Source organism: Scyliorhinus torazame, chromosome 19 (genome assembly GCF_047496885.1).
Source record: "Scyliorhinus torazame isolate Kashiwa2021f chromosome 19, sScyTor2.1, whole genome shotgun sequence".
Lineage (NCBI taxonomy): Eukaryota > Metazoa > Chordata > Chondrichthyes > Carcharhiniformes > Scyliorhinidae > Scyliorhinus > Scyliorhinus torazame.
Genome location: NC_092725.1, coordinates 25,155,793 through 25,175,760, shown reverse-complemented (window position 1 = coordinate 25,175,760; position 19,968 = coordinate 25,155,793). Strand labels below are relative to the sequence as shown.

Sequence of the window (19,968 nt, the reverse complement as noted above, 5' to 3'; positions counted from 1 at the left end):
GGGAGAGAGCGGGACAGTGGGATTAGTTTAGGGATTGATACAGGGCTATGGGGAGAGAGCGGGGCAGTGGGATTAGTTTGGGGATTGATACAAGGTTATGGGGAGAGAGTGGGGCAGGGGGATTAGTTTGGGGATTGATACAGGGCTATGGGGAGAGAGTGGGGCAGTGGGATTAGTTTGGGATTGATGCAGGACTATGGGGAGAGAGCGGGGCAGTGGGATTAGTTTGGGATTAACACAGGGCTACGGGGAGAGAGTGGGGCAGTGGGATTAGTTTGGGGATTGATACAAGGTTATGGGGAGAGAGTGGGGCAGTGGGATTAGTTTGGGATTGATACAGGGCGATGGGGAGAGAGCGGGGAAGTGGATTCGTTTGGGATTGTTACAGGGCTACGGGGAGAGAGTGGGGCAGTGGGATTAGTTTGGGTATTGACACAGGGCTACAGGGAGACGGTGAGGCAGTGGGATTAGTTTGGGATTGATACAGGGCTATGGGGAGAGAGTGGGGCAGTGGGATTAGTTTGTGATTGACACAGGGCTACGGTGAGAGAGCGGGACAGTGGGATTAGTTTGGGATTGACACAGGGTTATGGGGAGAGAGCGGGGCAGTGGGATTAGTTTGGGGATTGACACAGGGCTATGGGGAGAGTGGGGCAGTGGGATTAGTTTGGGATTGTTACAGGGCTACGGGGAGAGAGTGGGGCAGTGGGATTAGTTTGGGGATTGACACAGGGCTATGGGGAGAGAGTGGGGCAGTGGGATTAGTTTGGGGATTGATACAGGGCGATGGGGAGAGAGCGGGGCAGTGGGATTAGTTTGGGATTCTTACTGGGCGATGGGGAGAGAGCGGGGCAGTGGGATTAGTTTGGGATTGTTACAGGGCTATGGGGAGAGAGTGGGGCAGTGGGATTAGTTTGGGGATTGACACAGGGCTATGGGGACGGAGTGGGACAGTGGGATTAGTTTAGGATTGACACCGGGCTATGGGGAGAGAGTGGGGCAGTGGGATTAGTTTGGGGATTGATACAGGGCGATGGGGAGAGAGCGGGGCAGTGGGATTAGTTTGGGATTGTTACAGGGCTATGGGGAGAGAGCGGGGCAGTGGGATTAGTTTGGGGATTTACACAGGGCTATGGGGAGAGAGTGGGGCAGTGGGATTAGTTTGGGGATTGATACAGGGCGATAGGGAGAGAGCGGGGCAGTGGGATTAGTTTGGGATTGTTACAGGGCTACGGGGAGAGAGCGGGGCAGTGGGATTAGTTTGGGGATTGATACAAGGTTATGGGGAGAGAGTGGGGCAGTGGGATTAGTTTGGGATTGGTACAAGGTTATGGGGAGAGAGTGAGGCAGTGGGATTAGTTTGGGATTGATTCAGGGCTATGGGGAGAGAGTGGGGCAGTGGGATTAGTTTGGGATTGATACAGGGAGAGAGTAGGGCAGTGGGATTAGTTTGGGATTGATACAGGGCTATGGCGAGAATGGGTCAGTAGGATTAGTTTGGGGATTGATACAGGGCTATGGGGAGAGAGCAGGACAGTGGGATTAGTTTGGGATTGATACAGGCCTTTGGGGAGAGTGGAACAGTGGGATTAGTTTGGGGATTGGTACAGGGCTATGGGGAGAGAGCGGGGCAGGGGGATTAGTTTGGAGATTGATACAGGGCTATGGGGAGGGTGCGGGAGAGTGGGATTAGTTTGAGATTGATACAGGGCTGTGGGGAGAGAGGGGGCAGTGGGATTAGTTTGGGATTGACACAGGGCTATGAGAGAAAGGGGGACAGTGGGATTAGTTTCAGGATTGATACAGGGCTATGGGGAGAAAGTGGGGCAGTGGGATTAGTTTGGGGATTGATACAGGGCTATGGGGAGAGAGTGGGGCAGGAAGATTAGTTTCGGGATTGATACAGGGCGTGAGGAGAGTGGGGCAGTGGGATTAGTTTGGGGATTGGTACAGAGCTGTGGGGAGAGGGCGAGGCAGTAGGATTAGTTTGGGGATTGGTACAGGGCTGTGGGGAGAGAGCGGGGCAGTGGGATTAGTTTGGGGATTGATACAGCGCTATGGGGAGAGAGCGGGGCAGTGGGATTAGTTGGGATTTATATGGTGCTATGGGGAGAGAGTGGGGCAGTGGGATTAGTTTGGGATTGATACAGGGCTATGGGGAGAGAGCGGGGCAGTGGGATTAGTTTGGGGATTGATACAGCGCTATGGGGAGAGAGCGGGGCAGTGGGATTAGTTGGGATTTATATGGCGCTATGGGGAGAGAGTGGGGCAGTGGGATTAGTTTGGGATTGATACAGGGCTATGGGGAGAGAGCGGGGCAGTGGGATTAGTTTGGGATTGCTACAGGGCTAAGGGGAGAAAACGGGGCAGTGGGATTAGTTTGGGGATTGATGCGGGGCTATGGGGAGAGCGGGACAGTGGGATTAGTTTGGGATTGATACAGGTGTTATGGGCGAGGCGTTTTCAGAGCTGCAAAATGTATCATGGAGTTCAACCAACCTCCCCCTTTAATGCTATTGTTGCTTTACCGAGCACACGGCTTGTTCTCCAGGTGTGGGATTACAATTATGGACACGTGGGTTTTTAAACACAAAACAATTCCCTGAACTCAATTTAACCTTTTAAATAAACATTGGATCATTTAACACCCCTTACTTCAAAGATAATCCCCCAAAATAATACAACACTAAATAATCCTTCAGTTATTCAGAGAGATCTGGGAGTTCAGGTCCATTGTACCCTGAAGGTAGCAACGCAGGTCGATAGAGTGGTCAAGAAGGCATACAGCATGCTGGCCTTCATCGGACGGGGTATTGAGTACAAGAGTCGGCAGGTCATGTTACAGTTTTGAGGACTTTGGTTAGGCCACATTTGGAATACTGCGTGCAGTTCTGGTCGCCACATTACCAGAAGGATGTGGATGCTTTCGGGAGGGTGCAGAGGAGGTTCACCAGGATGTTGCCTGGTATGGAGGGTGCTAGCTATGAAGAAAGGTTGAGTAGATTAGGATTGTTTTCGTAGGAAAGATGGAGGTTGAGGGGGGACCTGATTGAGGTCTACAAAATTATGAGAGGTATGGACAGCGTGGATAGCAACAAGCTTTTTCCAAGAGTAGGGGTGTCAATTACAAGGGGTCACGATTTCAAGGTGAGAGGGGGAAAGTTTAAGGGAGATGTGCGTGGAAAGTTTTTTATGCAGTGGGTGGCGGGTGCCTGGAACGCTTTGCCAGCGGAGGTGGTAGAGGCGGGCACGATAGCATCATTTAAGATGCATCTAGACGGATATATAAACGGGCGGGGAACAGAGGGAATTGATCTTTGGAAAATAAGTGACAGGTTTAGATAAAGGATCTGGATCAGCGCAGGCTGGGAGGGCCGAAGGGCCTGTTCCTGTGCTGTAATTTTCTTTGTTCTTTGTTCTTTTGTTCTTATTCCTTTCAACATTCAAGAGACTTCACACCTTTAAACATAAACACATCTGGTTAAAGGCATTACTGTTATGAGTTTAAATCACCCAAATGATCCAGAGATAGTCTTTCATGGCAGAGATCACAGCAGATCCAGCTCACTGCAAACACAGACACACCCAAGCTCTTTTCCTCAAAACTGCAACTAAAACTGCAAAATGGCTGAGCTAAAAACCCAGCTCCACCCACACTCTGACATCATTGCATTTCTTAAAGGTACATTGCGTAAACATCCATTTCTTAAAGGCACTCTCACATGACACCTCCCCCCAAGAAAAAAAATAAACCATCAACTTCAAGATGGTTTCATTTTCACTTTTGCACCATCCACTAAGAAATGTACACAGTAAATATGCCTGTTCATTTTTAGAGAAAATCAACACATGCAAACAGGTATGATAATATAGTCCATTTTTCTTTGTTCTTCTTCCTCCAACCGAAATCCTTCTCGATTGACAGTCTCTTTGAACAAAGTCTCTGCACAATCAATCCATTCCTCTACTCCTCGGCATTTCTCTTTAGAATCAGATACTTTAGTTCAATCTGACCACAGAGTCCCTTGCAATTCTCCAATACAGGAACATTGGTTATCACAGCCTTCAGGCAGTCAAATGCCTGTTGAAAGTCCGCTGTCCATTGAAATTTTTTACGTTTCTTCAGCAATTCCATCAGTGGAGTAATCACGCAACAAAACTTTTGCACAGCTGTTCGATCAAATTCACTCATGTTAAGAAATCGTATTATTTCCCTTCGCTTGGAGGGTATCGGAAACTCCTCAAGGAAAGTGATTTGGGATTCTCCAAATTCATTTTCGCCTCGGTTCATCACCAAAGCCTGAAGTCGATCGAAGAACTCCACATGATGTTTTAAATGTTCTTTCCATGTCTGGAAGTTGTAAATAAAAGCAGATTTTCCCAATTTCTCAATGCAATCCTTCAAATGCGGGATTGGATATGAGTCCGTTCTTGTAACTGCATTCACCTTTCGATAGTCCACACACAACCGTTGGGTACCGTCTGGTTTAGGTACCATCGCTATGGGTGAGCTCCATTGGCTGCAACCCACTTCAATTATGCCATTTTTAAGCATACTCTCAATCTCTCTGTTAACCTGTGCCAATTTCAAAAGGTTAAGTCTATATGGATGTTGTTTGATTGGAACAGCATTTCCCACATCTACATCATGTATAGCCATTTTAGTACTTCCCAATTTATCTCCACAAACTTGCCCATGTGATATCAATAACTCTTTCAGGTCAGTTCGTTTTTCCTCTGGAAGGTAACTTAACAATTTTTAAGAACATCCTCATCTTCCAATTTAATTTGAGGTATGTCAAATTCACAGTCATCTGGATTTGGTTCGTCACTTTGAGTTAGAATCATTAAAACCTCCTTTTTCTCTCCTTCCCTTTCAAAGTATCTTTTAAGCATATTCACATGACACACTCGGTGAGTCTTCCTTCTATCTGGTGTTTTTACCACATAATTCATCTCACTTAATTTCCATTCAATCTGATACGGTCCACAAAACCTAGCTTTTAAAGGCTCCCCTACCACTGGTAACAACACTAAAACTTTATCCCCACTGGCAAAACTACAAACTTTCGATTTCTTGTCCGCTACCTGTTTCATCACATTTTATGCAACTTTCAAATGTTGTCGAGCCAATTCACCTGCTCTATTTAATCGTTTCCTCAAATTTGACACGTAATCCATTAGTGTAATTTCCGATTTCTCACCCACCAATTTTTCCTTAATCAATTTAAGTGGTCCTCTTACCTCATGACTAAAAATTAGTTCAAAAGGACTAAATTTGGTGGACTCATTAGGTGCATCCCTAATTGCAAACAATACGAATGGAATTCCTTTCTCCCAATCCTCTGGATAATCTTGACAATACGCCCTCAACATTGTCTTTAATGTCTGATGCCACCTTTCTAACGCTCCCTGCGATTCTGGATGGTACACAGTTGATTTAAATTGTTTTATTCCTAAGCTATCCATAACTTCTTTGTATAACTTTGAAGTAAAATTCGATCCTTGATCCGATTGTATTTCTGTGGGTAGTCCATAGCTAGTAAAGAATTTAAGTAACTCCTCCACAATCCTTTTAGCTGTAATATTACGTACTGGAATGGCCTCTGGAAACCTAGTAGACACATCCATTATAGTCAAAAGATATTGATTCCCACTTTTTGTTTTAAGAAGCGGTCCTACACAATCGATTAGGACCCTTGTAAAAGGTTCCTCAAATGCTGGGTTTCCCTATCACTTGACATGTGTGACATGATTGACAAAATTTAACTACATCTTTATGTAGTCCAGGCCAATAAAAATGTTTCTGAATTTTAGCTTGAGTTTTCATTATTCCCAAATGACCTCCCACTGGTACCTCATGTGCAACTCGCAACACCTCCTTTCTATACCCTACCGGCAATACTACTTGATGAACATCTGCCCACTTTTCATCCGCCTGCATATGTACAGGTCTCCATTTTCTACATCTTTCTGTTGTAACTCCGCCAATTTTCCTGAACTAAAAATATCCGCCTCATCCTCCACTTCTTGTTCTTTTTCAACCATCTGATCAAAAATTGTTTCTGATAATTGAACTTCAACTTCATCTTCACTCTTTGATTTCTCCTCTTGTTTTAACCTGTGACTTTGCGACTGGGTTACTACACAATCCGGAAAAATCCCAGGATATTCGTCCTTCAACCCTTCAGTTGACTGATTTTCCATTGGCTTATCAACCACAGTAGGCATCACTCCCAACTGCGATCCAGTTATATCATTACCCAAGATAAACTGTATTCCTGGACAAGATAGTTTGTCTATTACTCCCACTACCACTTCACCACTCTTCACTGGACTTTCCAACCTTACCTTATGTAATGGAACGCTACTCCTCTCACCCTGAATTCCACATATTACCACCTTTTCTGGCAACATTTTTCCCAAACTACATAATTCCTCATCTCTTACCATTAAAGATGGACTAGCCCCTGTATCTCTTAAAATTGTGACTTCTTTACCTGCTCCTCCTGATACTCATGTAAACTTTACCCACACAAGTAAATTCTTTAAAGACATCTGTCACCTTCTTAACAATTACTTCTTGATCAGGCTGTACAATCGTTTGCACCTCCTTCGCTTCCCTTGGGCTTTCCTTTACCACTCTAACAAACCCCACTTATCCTGTGTTACCACATCAGCCTTCCCAGTGCTTTTCTTCAACCACCAACACTGTGACTTTACATGGCCTAGTTTATTGCAGTGAAAACATCTGAAACTTTTCATTTCTTTTCCACCCTCCTGGATTTCATTTTTAATCTGAGGTACACTCTCTTTGTTGTCTCCCATCAGATCACCTTTACCTTTACCACGTGAGTATTTCTCATGTCCCCAGTTTCTATCCCTCACCGGCTGAAACTGATGTCGGAAACCAATCTTTGATTGATGAACCTTTCATAACCTTTTCTAAACCTTTGTCTGTAAGCTTCAGGCACTAGCTCACATGCACTTAAGATGGATTTCTTCACCTCCTCATACGTCCCAGATACCTCCTCCGGTAGTGATGCAAACACTTCACTAGCTCTACCTACCAGCTTTGTTTGAATCAGTAACACCCACATGTCCTGTGGCCATTTCATTTGTTTAGCTACCTTCTCAAATGAAATGAAAAAGGCTTCCACTTCCTTCTCGTCAAACCTTGGCAATGCTTGGACATATTTAAATAGATTCCCACCAAGCCTTCGACTATGACGCTCTTTCTCACTATCCTCATAACTATCATCCAACTGTACGTTTCCCTTTACGTCTGCCAATTTTAACTGATTGTCATGTTTCAGGGCCATTTTCTGAAGTTCAAACTCCCTCTCTTTATCTTTTTCCCTGATCTGTATCTCCCTTTCTTTTTCTTTTTGTTCTGCTAGGGCTATTCTTTCTTTTCTCCTCTCTTCTCTCTCCTTTTCTTTTTCCTCTCTCTCTCTTTCTCTCTCTTTTTCCCCTCTCTCTTTCTCGTATTGAAGCCGCTTTAATTCTTTCTCATGTTCCATTTGTTTAATTTGCAACTGAATTTTTGCCATTTCCAATGAGTCAAACTCTATCTCAGGCAACTTTAAATGCTTCGCCACTGCCATAACTACCTCATCTTTTTGCATTTTGTCAGGTAATGTTAACTGCAGTGTTTTTGCCAGACCCAACAGCCTGCATTTAGTCTCTGCCCGTAAGGTACTGCGTGTGACAGTCTCCACCCCCAAAAACGTCTGAGCCTCTGAAAGAGCAATTGTCCACAACAGTCTCCCCACTTAAACTAAAATATCACACCGTAAAAGCAACAATCCTTCACTGTCTTTAAGTTCACAAAAGCCAATCCAATAGATAGACTTTTATCCCGGACGAGCCCCCAATTGTTATGGGAGAGGCGTTTTCCGAACCCCAAAATGTATCATGGAGTTCAACCAACCTCCCCCTTTAATGTATTGTTGCTTTAGAAGCACACTGCTTGTTCTCCAGGTGTGGTATTACAATTATGGACACGTGTTTTTTTAAACACAAAACAATGTTTATTTCATGAACTCAACTTAACCTTTTAAATAAACATTGGATCACTTAACACCCCTTACTTCAAAGATAATCCCTTATAATAATACAACACTAAATAATCCTTCAGTTATTCCTTTCAACATCCAAGAGACTTAACACCTTTAAACATAAACACATCAGGTTAAAGGCTTTACTATTATGAGTTTAAATCACCCAAATGATCCTGAGATAGTCTTTCATGGCAGAGATCACAGCAGATCCAGCTCACTGCAAACACAGGCACACCCAAGCTCTTTTCCTCAAAACTGCAACTAAAACTGCAAAATGGCTGAGCTAAAAACCCAGCTCCACCCACACTCTGACATCACTGCATTTCTTAAAGGTACATTGCGTAAACATCCAATTCTTAAAGGCACTCTCACATGATACAGGTCTGTGGGGAGAGCGGGACAGTGGGATTAGTTTGGGATTGATACAGGGCTGTCGGGAGAGCGGGACAGTGGGATTAGTTTGGGATTGATACAGGGCTGTGGGGAGAGCGGGACAGTGGGATTAGTTTGGGGATTGATACAGGGCTATGGGGAGAGAGCGGGGCAGTGGGATTAGTTTGGGATTGATACAGGGCTGCGGGGAGAGCGGGACAGTGGGATTAGTTTGGGGATTGATACAGGGCTGTGGGGAGAGCGGGACAGTGGGATTACTTTGGGATATGGACTCCTGTTTTGCAGTTTATCTTTTTCTTTCTCTCTGCCCTGATAAGACACAGTCACCGTGACAATGATACAGGGAGATGTCACAGACCGTGACCAATTGATAAGAGCGACTGCGGGTGTTGATGTCATCATGCACGTGGCCAGTATAGTCGATGTGTTCAACAGCATTCCAGAGGCCACAATGCAGAAGGTGAATGTCCAAGGTAAGACCCTGAGGGAGCGCCGCACTGTCAGAGGGTCAGTACTGAGGGAGTGCCGCACTGTCAGAGGGTCAGTACTGAGGGAGCACCGCACTGTCAGAGGGCCAGTACTGAGGGAGCACCGCACTGTCAGATGGTCAGTACTGAGGGAGTGCCGCACTGTCAGAGGGTCAGTACTGAGGGAGTGCCGCACTGTCAGAGGGTCAGTACTGAGGGAGTGTCGCACTGTCAGAGGGTCAGTGCTGAGGGAGCACCGCACTGTCAGAGGGTCAGTACTGAGGGAGTGCCGCACTGTCAGAGGGTCAGTACTGAGGGAGTGCCGCACTGTCAGAGGGTCAGTACTGAGGGAGTGCCGCACTGTCAGAGGGTCAGTAGTGAGGGAGCGCCGCACTGTCGGAGGGTCAGTACTGAGGGAGGTCTGCACTGTCGGAGGGTCAGTACTGAGGGAGCTCTGCACTGTCAGAGGGTCAGTACTGAGGGAGCTCTGCACTGTTGGAGGGTCAGTAGTGAGGGAGTGTTGCCCTTTCCGAGGGTCAGTAATGAGGGAGCGCCGCACTGTCAGAGGGTCAGTACTGAGGGAGCTCTGCACTGTCAGAGGGTCAGTACTGAGGGAGAGCCGCACTGTCAGAGGGTCAGTACTGAGGGAGCTCTGCACTGTCGGAGGGTCAGTAATGAGGGAGTGTTGCCCTATCCGAGGGTCAGTAATGAGGGAGCGCCGCACTGTCAGATGGTCAGTACTGAGGGAGCTCTGCATTGTCGGAGGGTCAGTACTGAGGGAGTATTGCCCTATCTGAGGGGCAGTACTGAGGGAGTGCCGCACTGTCAGAGGATCAGGGCTGAGGGAGAGCCACACTGTCGGAGGGTCAGTACTGAGGGAGCGCCGCACTGTCGGAGGGTCAGTACTGAGGGAGCGCCACACTGTCGGAGGGTCAGTACTGAGGGAGTGCCGCACTGTTGGAGAGTCAGTATTGAGGGAGCGCCACACTGTCGGAGGGTCAGTGCTGAGGGAGCGCCGCACTGTCGGAGGGCCAGTTCTGAGGGAGAGCCGCACTGTCGGAGGGTCAGTGCTGAGGGAGCGCCGCACTGTCAGATGGTCAGTACTGAGGGAGTGCCGCACTGTCAGAGGGTCAGTACTGAGGGAGTGCCGCACTGTCAGAGGGTCAGTACTGAGGGAGTGTCGCACTGTCAGAGGGTCAGTGCTGAGGGAGCACCGCACTGTCAGAGGGTCAGTACTGAGGGAGTGCCGCACTGTCAGAGGGTCAGTACTGAGGGAGTGCCGCACTGTCAGAGGGTCAGTACTGAGGGAGTGCCGCACTGTCAGAGGGTCAGTAGTGAGGGAGCGCCGCACTGTCGGAGGGTCAGTACTGAGGGAGGTCTGCACTGTCGGAGGGTCAGTACTGAGGGAGCTCTGCACTGTCAGAGGGTCAGTACTGAGGGAGCTCTGCACTGTTGGAGGGTCAGTAGTGAGGGAGTGTTGCCCTTTCCGAGGGTCAGTAATGAGGGAGCGCCGCACTGTCAGAGGGTCAGTACTGAGGGAGCTCTGCACTGTCAGAGGGTCAGTACTGAGGGAGAGCCGCACTGTCAGAGGGTCAGTACTGAGGGAGCTCTGCACTGTCGGAGGGTCAGTAATGAGGGAGTGTTGCCCTATCCGAGGGTCAGTAATGAGGGAGCGCCGCACTGTCAGATGGTCAGTACTGAGGGAGCTCTGCATTGTCGGAGGGTCAGTACTGAGGGAGTATTGCCCTATCTGAGGGGCAGTACTGAGGGAGTGCCGCACTGTCAGAGGATCAGGGCTGAGGGAGAGCCACACTGTCGGAGGGTCAGTACTGAGGTAGCGCCGCACTGTCGGAGGGTCAGTACTGAGGGAGCGCCACACTGTCGGAGGGTCAGTACTGAGGGAGCGCCGGACTGTCGGAGGGTCAGTGCTGAGGGAGTGCCGCACTGTTGGAGAGTCAGTACTGAGGGAGCGCCACACTGTCGGAGGGTCAGTGCTGAGGGAGCGCCGCACTGTCGGAGGGTCAGTGCTGAGGGAGCGCCGCACTGTCGGAGGGTCAGTGCTGAGGGAACACCGCACTGTCGGAGGGTCAGTACTGAGGGAGTGCCGCACTGTCGGAAGCTCAGTGCTGAGGGAGCGCTGCAGTGTCGGAGGGTCAGTACTGAGGGAGCGCCGCACTGTCCGAGGGTCAGTACTGAGAGAGTGCCGCACTGTCGGATAGTCAGTACTGAGGGGGCACCACACTGTTGGAGGGTCAGTACTGAGGGAGCGCTGCACTGTCGGAGAGTCAGTACTGAGGGAGCGCCGCACTGTCGGATGGTCAGTACTGAGGAAACGCAGCACTGTCGGAGGGTCAGTACTGAGGGAGTGCCATACTGTCGGAGGGTCAGTACTGAGAGAGTGCCGTACTGTCGGAGGGTCAGTGCTGAGGGAACGCCGCACTGTCGGAGAGTCAGTATTGAGAGAGTGCCGCACTGTCGGAGAGTCAGTACTGAGGGAACGCCGCACTGTCGGAGGGTCAGTACTGAGGAAACGCAGCACTGTCGGAGGGTCAGTACTGAGGGAGTGCCGCACTGTCCGAGGGTCAGTACTGAGGGAGTGCCGCACTGTTGGAGAGTCAGTATTGAGGGAGCGCCGCATTGTCGGAGGGTCAGTGCTGAGGGGGCGCCACACTGTCCGAGGGTCAGTACTGAGGGAGTGGTGCACTGTCCGATGGTCAGTACTGAGGGAGTGGTGCACTGTCCGAGGGTCAGTGCTGAGAGAGTGTTGCACTGTCCGAGGGTCAGTGCTGAGGGAGTGCCGCACTGTCGGAGAGTCAGTACTGAGGGAACGCCGCACTGTCGGAGGGTCAGTACTGAGGAAACGCAGCACTGTCGGAGGGTCAGTACTGAGGGAGTGCCGCACTGTCCGAGGGTCAGTACTGAGGGAGTGCCGCACTGTTGGAGAGTCAGTATTGAGGGAGCGCCGCATTGTCGGAGGGTCAGTACTGAGGGAGTGCCGCACTGTCCGAGGGTCAGTACTGAGGGAGTGGTGCACTGTCCGATGGTCAGTACTGAGGGAGTGGTGCACTGTCCGAGGGTCAGTGCTGAGAGAGTGTTGCACTGTCCGAGGGTCAGTGCCTAGGGAGTGTTGCACTGTCCGAGGGTCAGTACTGAGGGAGCGCCGCACTGTCGGAGAGTCAGTACTGAGAGAGTGCCGCACTGTCGGAGGTCAGTACTGAGGGAGCCCCGCACTGTCCGAGGGTCAGTACTGAGGGAGTGTTGCACTGTCGGAGGGTCAGTACTGAGGGAGCGCCGCATTGTCAGTGGGTCAGTACTGAGGGAGCCCCGCACTGGCCGAGGGTCAGTACTGAGGGAGTGTTGCACTGTCGGAGGGTCAGTACTGAGGGAGTGTTGCACTGTCTGAGGGTCAGTACTGAGGGTGCGCCTCACTGTCCGAGGGTCAGTACTGAGGGAACGCCGCATTGTCAGAGGGTCAGTACTGAGAGTTATGGGCCAGGGCATAGAAACTCCAAAGTATATTATGACGTCTACCTGACCTACAACCTCTTTGTTGAATTTGGCTGGGATGAGCACGAGCCTTTCCTTCAGGTGTGATTCATCAGTCTCCCCACTTGAATCAAAACAAGCTTTATTCTATGAACTTAGTTAACAAATATATATATCAACAAACAGAAACATATTTCATCAATTACAAACATACCCCAGAGTAGAGGGGTCAATTACTAGGGGGCATAGGTTTAAGGTGAGAGGGGCAATGTTTAGAGGAGATGTACGAGGCAAGTTTTTTACGCAGAGGGTAATGGGTGCCTGGAACTCGCTGCCGGAGGAGGTGGTGGAAGCAGGGACGATAGTGACATTTAAGGGGCATCTTGACAAATACATGAATAGGATGGGATTAGAGGGATACGGACGCAGGAAGTGTAGAAGATTGTAGTTTAGTCGGGCAGTATGGTCGGCACGGGCTTGGAGGGCCGAAGGGCCTGTTCCTGTGCTGTACATTTCTTTGTTCTTTGTTATAAAGACCCGACACAGCTGCAGTAATCTATGTATAACACTTAATGAATTCCCCCTTAACTGTTCCAATTCATAAACAAATCCAATAAACCAAAAACCTCTATTCCAGGGGGTGGCCCAGCACTCTGCATTCTCACTTGCATAAGACTGGCTTTTCCTGAGATTCTGATCCCGTCTCACCAGCAGGTTTAAACCCTTCTGGAAAGCAAACTATATCTTTTAAATTACCAAAGCAGGTGGCTATAACCAATGGTTCTTTTACTGCAACAACTCTTAAAACAAAAATATAGAGAGGCAGGAAAAAACACTTCTTTCTACTTCGGAGACCACAGCAGTCAAACTGAAAATGAAACTTAAAAAAAAACAACTCAGACACAGCTCAGCTCCACCCACGCAATGACATCACTGAACCAATGTAATAAGACAAAAACCTTTCTTAAAGGGGTACTCCCATGTCTTGAGGGAGTGTCGCACTGTCGGCGGGTCAGTAGGTCGGAGGGTCAGTACTGAGGGCGTGCCGCACTGTCAGAGGGTCAGTACTGAGGGAGTGTCGCACTGTCAGAGGGTCAGTACTGAGGGAGCGCCGCACTGTCGGTGGGTCAGGGCTGAGGGAGCAACGCACTGTCAGAGGGTCAGTACTGAGGGAGTGCCGCACTGTCAGAGGGTCAGTACTGAGGGAGCACCGCACTGTCAGAGGGCCAGTACTGAGGGAGCACCGCACTGTCAGATGGTCAGTACTGAGGGAGTGCCGCACTGTCAGAGGGTCAGTACTGAGGGAGTGCCGCACTGTCAGAGGGTCAGTACTGAGGGAGTGTCGCACTGTCAGAGGGTCAGTACTGAGGGAGCACCGCACTGTCAGAGGGTCAGTGCTGAGGGAGCACCGCACTGTCAGAGGGTCAGTACTGAGGGAGTGCCGCACTGTCAGAGGGTCAGTACTAAGGGAGTGCCGCACTGTCAGAGGGTCAGTACTGAGGGAGTGCCGCACTGTCAGAGGGTCAGTAGTGAGGGAGCGCCGCACTGTCGGAGGGTCAGTACTGAGGGAGGTCTGCACTGTCGGAGGGTCAGTACTGAGGGAGCTCTGCACTGTCAGAGGGTCAGTACTGAGGGAGCTCTGCACTGTTGGAGGGTCAGTACTGAGGGGGTGTTGCCCTTTCCGAGGGTCAGTAATGAGGGAGCGCCGCACTGTCAGAGGGTCAGTACTGAGGGAGCTCTGCACTGTCAGAGGGTCAGTACTGAGGGAGAGCCGCACTGTCAGAGGGTCAGTACTGAGGGAGCTCTGCACTGTCGGAGGGTCAGTAATGAGGGAGTGTTGCCCTATCCGAGGGTCAGTAATGAGGGAGCGCCGCACTGTCAGATGGTCAGTACTGAGGGAGCTCTGCATTGTCGGAGGGTCAGTACTGAGGGAGTGTTGCCCTATCTGAGGGTCAGTACTGAGGGAGTGCCGCACTGTCAGAGGATCAGGGCTGAGGGAGAGCCACACTGTCGGAGGGTCAGCACTGAGGGAGCGCCGCACTGTCGGAGGGTCAGTACTGAGGGAGCGCCACACTGTCGGAGGGTCAGTACTGAGGGAGTGCCGCACTGTTGGAGAGTCAGTATTGAGGGAGCGCCACACTGTCGGAGGGTCAGTGCTGAGGGAGCGCCGCACTGTCGGAGGGCCAGTTCTGAGGGAGAGCCGCACTGTCGGAGGGTCAGTGCTGAGGGAGCGCCGCACTGTCGGAGGGTCAGTACTGAGGGAGCGCCGCACTGTGGGAGGGTCAGTACTGAGGGAGTGCCGCACTGTCGGAGGGTCAGTACTGAGGGAGCGCCGCACTGTCCGAGGGTCAGTACTGAGGGAGTGCCGCACTGTTGGAGAGTCAGTATTGAGGGAGCGCCACACTGTCGGAGGGTCAGTGCTGAGGGAGCGCCGCACTGTCGGAGGGTCATTGCTGAGGTAGCGCCGCACTGTCGGAGGGTCAGTACTGAGGGAGTGCCGCACTGTCGGAGGGTCAGTACTGAGGGAGCGCCGCACTGTCGGAGGGTCAGTACAGAGGGAGTGCCGCACTGTCGGGGGGTTAGTTCTGAGGGAGAGCCGCACTGCCGGAGGGTCAGTGCTGAGGTAGCGCCGCACTGTCGGAGGGTCAGTACTGAGGGAGTGCCGCACTGTCGGAGGGTCAGTACTGAGGGAGCGCCGGACTGTCGGAGGGTCAGTGCTGAGGGAGTGCCGCACTGTTGGAGAGTCAGTACTGAGGGAGCGCCACACTGTCGGAGGGTCAGTGCTGAGGGAGCGCCGCACTGTCGGAGGGTCAGTGCTGAGGGAGCGCCGCACTGTCGGAGGGTCAGTGCTGAGGGAACACCGCACTGTCGGAGGGTCAGTACTGAGGGAGTGCCGCACTGTCGGAAGCTCAGTGCTGAGGGAGCTCTGCAGTGTCGGAGGGTCAGTACTGAGGGAGCGCCGCACTGTCCGAGGGTCAGTACTGAGAGAGTGCCGCACTGTCGGATAGTCAGTACTGAGGGGGCGCCGCACTGTCGGAGGGTCAGTACTGAGGAAACGCAGCACTGTCGGAGGGTCAGTACTGAGGGAGTGCCATACTGTCGGAGGGTCAGTACTGAGAGAGTGCCGTACTGTCGGAGGGTCAGTGCTGAGGGAACGCCGCACTGTCGGAGAGTCAGTATTGAGAGAGTGCCGCACTGTCGGAGAGTCAGTACTGAGGGAACGCCGCACTGTCGGAGGGTCAGTACTGAGGAAACGCAGCACTGTTGGAGGGTCAGTACTGAGGGAGTGCCGCACTGTCCGAGGGTCAGTACTGAGGGAGTGCCGCACTGTTGGAGAGTCAGTATTGAGGGAGCGCCGCACTGTCGGAGGGTCAGTGCTGAGGGGGCGCCACACTGTCCGAGGGTCAGTACTGAGGGAGTGGTGCACTGTCCGATGGTCAGTACTGAGGGAGTGGTGCACTGTCCGAGGGTCAGTGCTGAGAGAGTGTTGCACTGTCCGAGGGTCAGTGCTGAGGGAGTGTTGCACTGTCCGAGGGTCAGTACTGAGGGAGCGCCGCACTGTCGGAGAGTCAGTACTGAGAGAGTGCCGCATTGTCGGAGGGTCAGTGCTGAGGGAGCGCTGCACTGTCAGAGGGTCAATGCTGAGGGAGAGCCGCACTGTCTGAGGGTCAGGGCTGAGAGAGCGCCGCACTGTCGGAGGGTCAGTGCTGAGGGAACGCCGCACTGTTGGAGAGTCAGTACTGAGGGAGCGCCGCACTGTCGGAGGGTCAGTACTGAGGGAGTGCCGCACTGTCGGAGGTCAGTACTGAGGGAGCCCCGCACTGTCCGAGGGTCAGTACTGAGGGAGTGTTGCACTGTCGGAGGGTCAGTACTGAGGGAGCGCCGCATTGTCAGTGGGTCAGTACTGAGGGAGCCCCGCACTGTCCGAGGGTCAGTACTGAGGGAGTGTTGCACTGTCGGAGGGTCAGTACTGAGGGAGTGTTGCACTGTCTGAGGGTCAGTACTGAGGGAGCGCCTCACTGTCCGAGGGTCAGTACTGAGGGAACGCCGCATTGTCAGAGGGTCAGTACTGAGAGTTATGGGCCAGGGCATTGAAACTCCAAAGTATATTATGACGTCTACCTGACCTACAACCTCTTTGTTGAATTTGGCTGGGATGAGCACGAGCCTTTCCTTCAGGTGTGATTCATCAGTCTCCCCACTTGAATCAAAACAAGCTTTATTCTATGAACTTAGTTAACAAATATATATATCAACAAACAGAAACATATTTCATCAATTACAAACATACCCCAGAGTAGAGGGGTCAATTACTAGGGGGCATAGGTTTAAAGTGAGAGGGGCAATGTTTAGAGGAGATGTACGAGGCAAGTTTTTTACGCAGAGGGTAATGGGTGCCTGGAACTCGCTGCCGGACGAGGTGGTGGAAGCAGGGACGATAGTGACATTTAAGGGGCATCTTGACAAATACATGAATAGGATGGGAATAGAGGGATACGGACGCAGGAAGTGTAGAAGATTGTAGTTTAGTCGGGCAGCATGGTCGGCACGGGCTTGGAGGGCCGAAGGGCCTGTTCCTGTGCTGTACATTTCTTTGTTCTTTGTTATAAAGACCCGACACAGCTGCAGTAATCTATGTATAACACTTAATGAAGTCCCCCTTAACTGTTCCAATTCATAAACAAATCCAATAAACCAAAAACCTCTATTCCAGGGGGTGGCCCAGCACTCTGCATTCTCACTTGCATAAGACTGGCTTTTCCTGAGATTCTGATCCCGTCTCACCAGCAGGTTTAAACCCTTCTGGAAAGCAAACTATATCTTTTAAATTACCAAAGCAGGTGGCTATAACCAATGGTTCTTTTACTGCAACAACTCTTAAAACGAAAATATAGAGAGGCAGGAAAAAACACTTCTTTCTACTTCGGAGACCACAGCAGTCAAACTGAAAATGAAACTTAAAAAAAAACAACTCAGACACAGCTCAGCTCCACCCACGCAATGACATCACTGAACCAATGTAATAAGACAAAAACCTTTCTTAAAGGGGTACTCCCATGTCTTGAGGGAGTGTCGCACTGTCGGCGGGTCAGTAGGTCGGAGGGTCAGTACTGAGGGCGTGCCGCACCGTCAGAGAGTCAGTACTGAGGGAGTGCCGCACTGTCGGAGAGTCAGTACTGAGAGAGTGCCGCACTGTCGGAGGGTCAGTGCTGAGGGAACGCCGCATTGTCGGAGAGTCAGTACTGAGGGAGTGCCGTACTGTCAGAGTCAGTACTGAGGGAGCGCCGCACTGTCGGAGGGTCAGTACTGAGGGAACGCCGCACTGTCGGAGGGTCAGTACTGAGGGAGTGCCGCACTGTCCGAGGGTCAGTACTGAGGGAGTGCCGCACTGTTGGAGAGTCAGTATTGAGGGAGCGCCGCACTGTCGGAGGGTCAGTGCTGAGGGGGCGCCACACTGTCCGAGGGTCAGTACTGAGGGAGTGGTGCACTGTCCGATGGTCAGTACTGAGGGAGTGGTGCACTGTCCGAGGGTCAGTGCTGAGAGAGTGTTGCACTGTCCGAGGGTCAGTGCTGAGGGAGTGTTGCACTGTCCGAGGGTCAGTACTGAGGGAGCGCCGCACTGTCGGAGAGTCAGTACTGAGAGAGTGCCGCACTGTCGGAGGGTCAGTGCTGAGGGAGCGCTGCACTGTCAGAGGGTCAATGCTGAGGGAGAGCCGCACTGTCTGAGGGTCAGGGCTGAGAGAGCGCCGCACTGTCGGAGGGTCAGTGCTGAGGGAACGCCGCACTGTTGGAGAGTCAGTACTGAGGGAGCGCCGCACTGTCGGAGGGTCAGTACTGAGGGAGTGCCGCACTGTCGGAGGTCAGTACTGAGGGAGCCCCGCACTGTCCGAGGGTCAGTACTGAGGGAGTGTTGCACTGTCGGAGGGTCAGTACTGAGGGAGCGCCGCATTGTCAGTGGGTCAGTACTGAGGGAGCCCCGCACTGTCCGAGGGTCAGTACTGAGGGAGTGTTGCACTGTCGGAGGGTCAGTACTGAGGGAGTGTTGCACTGTCTGAGGGTCAGTACTGAGGGAGCGCCTCACTGTCCGAGGGTCAGTACTGAGGGAACGCCGCATTGTCAGAGGGTCAGTACTGAGAGTTATGGGCCAGGGCATAGAAACTCCAAAGTATATTATGACGTCTACCTGACCTACAACCTCTTTGTTGAATTTGGCTGGGATGAGCACGAGCCTTTCCTTCAGGTGTGATTCATCAGTCTCCCCACTTGAATCAAAACAAGCTTTATTCTATGAACTTAGTTAACAAATATATATATCAACAAACAGAAACATATTTCATCAATTACAAACATACCCCAGAGTAGAAGGGTCAATTACTAGGGGGCATAGGTTTAAGGTGAGAGGGGCAAAGTTTAGAGGAGATGTACGAGGCAAGTTTTTTACGCAGAGGGTAATGGGTGCCTGGAACTCGCTGCCGGAGGAGGTGGTGGAAGCAGGGACGATAGTGACATTTAAGGGGCATCTTGACAAATACATGAATAGGATGGGAATAGAGGGATACGGACGCAGGAAGTGTAGAAGATTGTAGTTTAGTCGGGCAGCATGGTCGGCACGGGCTTGGAGGGCCGAAGGGCCTGTTCCTGTGCTGTACATTTCTTTGTTCTTTGTTATAAAGACCCGACACAGCTGCAGTAATCTATGTATAACACTTAATGAATTCCCCCTTAACTGTTCCAATTCATAAACAAATCCAATAAACCAAAAACCTCTATTCCAGGGGGTGGCCCAGCACTCTGCATTCTCACTTGCATAAGACTGGCTTTTCCTGAGATTCTGATCCCGTCTCACCAGCAGGTTTAAACCCTTCTGGAAAGCAAACTATATCTTTTAAATTACCAAAGCAGGTGGCTATAACCAATGGTTCTTTTACTGCAACAACTCTTAAAACGAAAATATAGAGAGGCAGGAAAAAACACTTCTTTCTACTTCGGAGACCACAGCAGTCAAACTGAAAATGAAACTTAAAAAAAAACAACTCAGACACAGCTCAGCTCCACCCACGCAATGACATCACTGAACCAATGTAATAAGACAAAAACCTTTCTTAAAGGGGTACTCCCATGTCTTGAGGGAGTGTCGCACTGTCGGCGGGTCAGTAGGTCGGAGGATCAGTACTGAGGGCATGCCGCACTGTCAGAGAGTCAGTACTGAGGGAGTGCCGCACTGTCGGAGGGTCAGTACTGAGGGAGTGCCGCAATGTCAGAGAGTCAGTACTGAGGGAGTGCCGCACTGTCGGAGGGTCAGTGCTGAGGGAGCGCCGCACTGTCAGAGGGTCAGTGCTGAGGGAGCGCCACACTGTCAGAGGGTCAGTACTGAGGGAGTGCCGCATTGTCGGAGGGTCAGTGCTGAGGGAGCGCCGCACTGTCCGAGGGTCAGTACTGAGGGAGCGCTGCACTGTTGGAGGGTCAGTGCTGAGCAAGAGCCGCACTGTCTGAGGGTCAGTACTGAGGGAGCGCCGCACTGTAGGAGGTTCAGTACTGAGGGAGCACCGCACTGTTGG

The 19,968-nt window shown here is 51.2% G+C and overlaps 1 protein-coding gene across 3 annotated transcripts in view; it reads left to right on the top strand.

The window, feature by feature from the left end:
* LOC140396060 (3 beta-hydroxysteroid dehydrogenase type 7-like) overlaps positions 1-19,968 on the top strand; it is a 78,555-nt gene that overhangs the window by 5,398 nt on the left and 53,189 nt on the right. For all 3 annotated transcript variants that reach the window (XM_072484155.1, XM_072484154.1, XM_072484153.1), the window contains exon 3: positions 8,774-8,929. In XM_072484155.1, the coding sequence (XP_072340256.1) occupies positions 8,774-8,929 (156 nt within the window). The remainder of the gene's footprint in view (positions 1-8,773; positions 8,930-19,968) is intronic.